General features: G+C 59.8%; 1 protein-coding gene across 3 annotated transcripts in view; it reads left to right on the top strand.

Moving 5' to 3' along the window:
* Myl9 (myosin light chain 9) overlaps positions 1-7,007 on the top strand; it is a 9,567-nt gene extending 2,560 nt beyond the window's left edge. For 2 of the 3 annotated variants that reach the window (XM_015481060.2, XM_015481057.2), the window contains 3 exons: positions 3,315-3,524; positions 5,543-5,704; positions 6,466-7,007. In XM_015481060.2, coding sequence (XP_015336546.1) covers positions 3,341-3,524; positions 5,543-5,704; positions 6,466-6,638 — 519 coding nt within the window. In that variant the 5' untranslated portion in view covers positions 3,315-3,340 and the 3' untranslated portion in view covers positions 6,639-7,007. Of the gene's footprint in view, positions 1-6; positions 19-3,314; positions 3,525-5,542; positions 5,705-6,465 lie in introns of those variants that run through there. The other variant, XM_015481049.1, reaches the window with a different exon arrangement.
* Positions 7,008-7,083: the final 76 nt, after the last annotated feature.

Genomic DNA, 7,083 nt, shown 5'->3' with positions numbered 1-7,083 from the left:
AGCGCCTCTCGGCACCAGGTGGGAGCCCGCCCCGGCCAGCGCAGGGTGTCTACAGTAGGTGGTCGGACTGGCCGGCGACGCGGCCGTCACCGGCTCTGCGCAGGACCCAGGGACAGGGAAGGCAAGGGTCTGCTGGGCGTGGACAGTGGTGCGGGCTGGGCTGCGACTTCGCTCGCTCCCACGGGGGTCCGAGCCTGGGGCTGGGCGGCAGCGGGACTGTCCCCGGATCTGGGAAACAGTGGTCCTTTGGCGAGGGAACAAGTTGTCCCGCTCTGCCTCTCCACGCCCAGAACTCGGGGGTCCCAGAGGGGTGTTGAGGTGGCCGGCACTCCCTGACTCAAGAAGCCATGTGCCTCTGGGATACTGAGCCCTGCCGGCCTCCATGCCCTTCCAGAGCATCCATGTCCCCTCTCCTATCCCATTTCCACACCCTGGGGCAGGAGAGAGGGATGGTGACCAGGAGCGTGTGTCTGTCTGTCTGTCTTTCTCACACACACACACACACTCACACCAAGTGCTGTGTGTTTTGACCCTGGAGCTTCCCCCCTCTGGGCCATCTTCTCAGCCTCCAGCTCTGGCAGCTCTGAGGGAAGTCAAGTAATTCATCCTCAGATGAGGGGAGCCCTTAGCAGGGCCCCTGGCATCGCCCAGTCACAGCAAGGGGACACAGGCCTGATCTGGCTTCTACCCAGGTCTTTGCTGTTATGGTAGAATTTCAGACACTATAGGAGAAAGGTGACATCTGGTCACAGCCAGGCCAAGTACCCACTGTCTGGTCTTTGGTGTCTGGGACCTTGGGGAGGAGGAAGGGTTGGCTCCAGGGCCCAAGGCCCCTGGCTTGTGTCTGACCCTGGTCTCTCAACCTGCTTGTGGCGACAGGCCTTGGCCCCTTGGGGGGAGCTGCATGGTCAGCCTCTTTGTCAAGGCCTCAAGGACCTAGGGGCACAGTTTGCTGCCCCCCAACCCAAGCCTGCCAGGGTCTTGGTCTCCACTGGCCCTCACCCCTTAGGGGCACACATTCGCCTTCTCCTGCCTGTTGCCTGAACCGCACACCTGGAGCCGCTACCCCTTCCTCCCAAGGTCACGCCAGTGGACAGAGGGGCCTGGTGCCCTCACCACATCCTGGCTGCACACCTTATTTGGCCTTCACATGCTGGGGACCGGTGGCCTCAAAGGCACAGTGCCCCGGTGGGCTCAGAGAGAGCACGGGTGAGCCTGGGCACACCTGCCCTAGAGCTCTGCAGGCAGATGGTGACAGTGATGACCACCTCAGCCTTGGAGGGCAGAGTGGACTTCTGTGGCAGCCTTTGTTGCTCACCATGAGTCCAGGTTCCCAGAGAACAATGGGCTTGAGAAGAATTGGGCCCTCTAAGCCACAGAGAGGAGGGGGCGGGTTTCTGGGGACAATGGCACTCCCTACCCTCAGCACTTTTCCCACTCCCACTCAGGTGGGCTACAGACAGCCAGTCTCAAGACTTCAGGCAACTATGGCCCCAAGGACATACTGGACTGGCCAAACCCCAGCTCGGGCATAAGCTTCCATAGGCCCAGGGCCAGCTGGACATGGTGGTGTGCATCTGTAGTTCCAGCTACTCAGGAGGCTGAGGCAGGAGGATCACAAGTTTAAGGCCAGCCTCAGCAACTTAGCGAGACCCCCATTTAAAATTAAAAAAAAAAAAAAAATAAGAACTGGGGATGGGGCTCAGTGGTAAAGCCCTCCTGGGTTCAGTCCAGTACAAGGAAGGAAGGAAGCAAAAGGTCAAGGTCTGGGAATGATTTGAAAGGTGTCCTCGTGGGATCTTGGATGAAGAGCAGTAGCACAGGCAGAGGAGACCCTGGACCAGGGCTCGGAACCGGAACCAAGGAGAGAGGAGCAGCCCCCCTCCTGGGCCTCTGCCTGCTGAGGGGAGCAGGACTAGGCCTTCTGGCACATAGTCCCCACAGCTGTGACAAAGACTCAGGGAGGACCTTAGTTTCCCATCTGTGCAGCAGACCGCCCTCAGACAGCCATTCACTCACCAAGCATCCCCAGCCCATGGTGGCCGTGGCTGTGCCAGTCGGCTGGCCCCAGGATGAGGGAGAGAGGGCTTCAAGTGTGGATGTCAAACAAGGGTGGGGAGAGCAGCTCCCGGCCCGGCCCTGGCCCAGAAGAAGGGGCCCTGCAGGTGGGCCTGGGAGGAAGCCTGGGGCCTGGGCACAAGATGGAGAAGGGAGGGGTGCAGAGGAGGGAGGGGTGCGGGCTGGGAGAGGCAGGAGGGCTCTCACAGCCTTGAATGCCAGGCTGAAGGACACAGGCTTACTTAGGAGCTGGGGGCAGCAGGAACCTCCCAGCGCTTCCAAGAGGCCAGTGAATGGGACAAAGATGCTAGGCTGGATCTGCACAATGAGAATAGAAACTGGCCCCTCAGCCTGGGGACCTCAGTCCCCTGAAAGCACAGGACAGGGCCCAGAACTGGTCTGTCACTCGCCCAGGGGCTGGCAGACTGCCTTGGGAGGACATGCAGTGTGGGGGGTGGACTTCAGAGTTCCCAGAGCCTCCCACAGGCAGCACGCGGGATGGGGAGGGCTGAGGGGGAGGAGGAATGTCAGGCATGCAGCCTGCTGGTCAGGCCCCTCCTGTGGGTCCCAGGGTTCCTGGAAGGAGGCCCAGCAGAACCCCCCTCTGCTTCCCCCATGGAGCCCCATCTTTCCACTTGGAGAGAGAGAGAGAGCGGGCAGTGAGTGCTGTCAGGGTTAAAGGACATACATGTCTAGTCCTAAATGTTCTACCCGCTCAGAGCAAAAATACCTGACTCTATGCCAGGACCATTTCAGGTGCTTTTCAAGCACTTGGTTAGTTTATCCCCATTCCCAGAGGAGAACGCTCGGGCTTGGAGAGGAAGTTGTTCAAGATCACAGAGCCCAGTTGGGTGCAGTGGTGCACCCCAGTAATCCCAGCAGTTTGGGAGGCTAAGGCAGGAGGATCGAAAGTTCAAGGCCAGCCTCAGTATTTAGTGAGACCCTATCTCAAAATATGAAATAAATAGGGATGGGGATTTTAAAAAGGGCAGGATGGGGATGTGACTGAATGGTTAAGCACCCTTGAGTTCAATCCCCAGTTCCAATAAAGAAAGAAATATGGCTGGGGGTGTGACTCAGTGATTAAGTGTCCCCACCCCTGGGTTCAATCCCTAGTGTCTGCCTTTGTGAAGAACTGGGTGTTGGGAGGCCTGAGCCTGTGGGAGGCTGTGAAGGCCAGGCCTGCAGCCGAGAGCCATCTGGGGGAGACAGGGAGAACCCCTGACCCAGGTATGCCCTGCACCCCCTCCCTGCAGGGAAGCTCCACCCACCTCAAGCCAAGATGTCCAGCAAGCGGGCCAAGGCCAAGACCACCAAGAAGAGGCCACAGCGGGCCACGTCCAATGTTTTCGCAATGTTTGACCAGTCCCAGATCCAAGAGTTTAAGGAGGCCTTCAACATGATCGACCAGAACCGGGACGGCTTCATCGACAAGGAGGACCTGCATGACATGCTGGCCTCCCTAGGTGAGCAGGGACCAGGCCAGTGGGTGGTGCGGGCTCCCAGGGGCTGCAGGGCTGCTCCGCACTTCCTGAGCACTTCCTTTGTCACAAGTCCTGTGGTAGCCGCCCTGGGGGCAGCTGCTTGTGCTTCACACACTCCATGGACAGGGAAACTGAGGCAAAGAGCAGTTCCGGAATGTGTCTGGGGGTCCAGCACAGGATTTTTCAGGCTGACGGCAGAGTGGGGCCGTCTTGGGCAGATGCATTAATCGGACGCCCAGTGACATTTGATTTAAAGAAGGGGGTTGGGTCAGGCATGGTGGCACATGCCTGTAATCCCAATGACTCAGGAGGCTAAGGCAGGAGGATTGCAAGTTTGAGGCCAACCTCAGCAACTTAGAGACCCTGTCTCAAAAAATAAAAAGAGCTGGGATGTGGCTCAGTGGTAAACCCACCCCTGGGTTCCATCCCAGTACCAGATAACAGTAATAAGAAACAAACAAATCATTTTAAAAACACAAAAGTAAATAAAAATAGAGGACTGGCAGCTGAATGAAAGAGTGAGCTGTGGGCCAGTGTGGGGGCACAAGCCTGCGACCCCAGTGACTTGGGAGGTTGAGGCAGGGGGCAAGTTCAAGGTCCTCCTGTGCAACTTGGTGAGACTGAGTCTCTGAATTAAAGAAGAAGGAAGAGGAGTTTGAACTGCAGGCTCCATTGTAGGGGGAGGCTGAGCCGGCGGGGGACAGGAGCCCCTCCCTCACCTCAGTGACCTCTCCAGTCAGCATCTTGGCACCTGAGGGCCCAGGGCTCACTTCCAACTCACTCTGCTCAGTGAGGAAACCGCGCTCCAGAGGCCAGGCCGCTGCTCCGCATGTGCTGGCCGTGGGCAGCTGCTCTTGGAGCGCTGTCGTCCTGGTGAAGGCACCTGGGCCAGAGCCAGGCAGGAAGTCCGGCATCACTGGGCAGCGTGTGGTCAAGCCAAGAGCGTCAAGCCAACAGCACCCGGGAAGGCCTTAGCGCTGCCCATTCCCTGCCCCTGTAATGGGCACCTGGCCTCCCACACCCTCCTAAGGCAGCTGGTGAGAACAGACCACCTGAGGGGGGCTCACCTGGACGCTGCCTCCCCTGGCAGTGTGGCCCTGGAACGGCTCCTTGCCCGTCTGTGCCCTGGCTCCTGCCTGCCGAGTAGGAGTGACAGGTTCTCTAGAGTCAGGCCAGGCTCACTTGGAGCCTCCCTCTCCCAGGAGGTCGCCCAGCAGGGCTCTCACCTGGGGCCCTCCAGTTTCATCCAAGGGGGGGACAGAAGCCAGGGGAGTGGGGTGGCCCTAGGTGCTCTACTCGAGTCCTGCAGGTCCTAGCTCTCCCAAGCCTCAGCTTCACAAACCATCCCATAGGGACTCAGCAACCATAGGGACGTCGAAGGCTCCTCCCTATCTGGTAGACATGATTATCATTCCTAAAGGAGGAAACTGAGGCTCAGAGAGGTTAAGTAATTTGTCCAGTGTCACACATCTAAGTGGTAGAGCTGGATGAGCCCATAAGTTCATCCTTACAGGTGTTTTGCAGCCGTTACCTTATTCATCTTCACAGTGCTCCTAAGAGACATGGGAAACTAAGGCACAGAGCTGGGGTGCAAATCCAGGCCTGCGTGACACCAAAACTTGCTACTCTGACCACTTTTGAAATTCTGTCTGGAGCTCAAGGTCAGGCTACCTGGGTTCGAATGGTTTGGTGTCATGCTCCCTGTTTACTGGCTGGGTGGCCCTGGACCAGCCTCCTTGCCTGTCTATGGAGTGGGAATGGCAACGCTGTCTTCACGGGGTCACTGGTGCGCAGACACAGGGGAGGGATGCTCCTACCAGACGGGCAGGGTGACTGGTGGTGGCAGCCGGGGACCGTGGCAGCCGGGCCAGGCCTCAAATCAGAAGGCCGCCTGCCACAGCACCGTGCTGTCCATTGCCCAAGCTGGCCACTGGGCCGGGCGGGGAGGGCAGTGCCAGGCGGGCCTGGATGCAGCACCGACGGCCCACCCGCCCGTGCAGGGAAGAACCCCACGGACGAGTACCTGGAGGGCATGATGAGCGAGGCCCCGGGGCCCATCAACTTCACCATGTTCCTCACCATGTTCGGGGAGAAGCTGAACGGCACCGACCCAGAGGACGTGATCCGCAACGCCTTCGCCTGCTTCGACGAGGAGGCCTCAGGTTAGCCCGCGGCCACCAGGCACCTCCCGTGCCGCTGCCAGAGCAGCCAAAGCCAGGCCCCTCCTGCTCTCTCCTGGGCCACTAACAGGACAGCCCAGGCCCACCAAGACGCCCCACTTCCTCGTCTCACCCCCACCCCCACCCCTACTGTCCCTCTGCTGTAGAGCTTTCCAGAAATCAAGTCAGGCGCCCTTCTTGCCAACAAGGAATAGAAGCCAGTCCCAGCCAGCCAGATCCTCTGTCCCGCAGATAGCTGTCCCCAGGAACATGCTGAGTGAAGGTGGCAACAGTGGACTCTCAGTGGCCCCAGGTCTGCCTTGGCCCCAGCATGTTCTGAACATTTTCCCATCTTTATAGTTCTCTTGCCAGGTTGGGATTTTTCAGCCCTGTTTTCCAGATCAAGTAGGCACAGAGAGCTTAGGTACCTTGCCCAAGGTCACACAGCAAAGATTGGAGATTACCATTCCAACTCAGGCTGTGGAACTGCAGAGCTTACTTGTAAAACGGTGTGCCCAACACTCCCTGCACCCACAGCCCCGCGCCCTGCAGACAGGACTAGGGCAGAGCTCTTTCTGGTAGACCCGGCAGCGCTCCTGGGCCCTCCGGCCCAAGTCCCCTGTTCCCTGAGCTGAGCATACTAGGGTGGCACCTTCCTGGCCTCTCTCTGGCCATGAGGTCTGCAAGGACGGTGGGCTGGCGGGTCGGGGTCTGGTGCGTCCAGCCCAGGTCCCTGCCCTCACAGACCCTGGCCCGGCCCCCAGGCTCCATCCATGAGGACCACCTCCGGGAGCTGCTCACCACCATGGGAGACCGCTTCACGGACGAGGAAGTGGACGAGATGTACCGCGAGGCGCCCATCGACAAGAAGGGCAACTTCAACTACGTGGAGTTCACCCGCATCCTCAAGCATGGGGCCAAGGACAAGGACGACTAGGCCCCGGGGGCCCTCGGCCGGCCCTTCCTCCGCCCCACGCACACGCACCACCGGGCCGCTCAGGGGTGGGTCCAGCCCCGAGAGACACGGGCCGAGGACCCCTGAAGGACCCCTGAAGGACCGTCGTCCAGGGAGACGGAAGGCCTCGGGAGTGAGGGCTGCCTGTCCCTAGGCTGCCCGGGGGATGCGGCCCTGGGTCCTGGTGTCAACAGCACTTCATGAGCACCCACACACGCGCGAGCTCGCCACGTCCCCAAGTGGACAGCACCAGACCCCCGCCCCTGCCCGTCCACTCTTCTGGGAATGCTCAGGTCACCTGGACACCCCTGTCCCAGGGAGGCAGAGTCTCCAATAGAAGGCTGAGCACTACTCAGGGTCTGTGACTGTGCTTTTGGTAAAATCGGGGCCCTGGGGCCCCAAACCCTCCTTCTCCTCGCCTCCCCCT

This window comes from Marmota marmota, unplaced genomic scaffold (genome assembly GCF_001458135.2).
Source record: "Marmota marmota marmota unplaced genomic scaffold, marMar, whole genome shotgun sequence".
Lineage (NCBI taxonomy): Eukaryota > Metazoa > Chordata > Mammalia > Rodentia > Sciuridae > Marmota > Marmota marmota.
The sequence above is the reverse complement of the archived record's forward strand: the minus strand, read 5'-3'. Positions and strand labels throughout refer to the sequence as shown.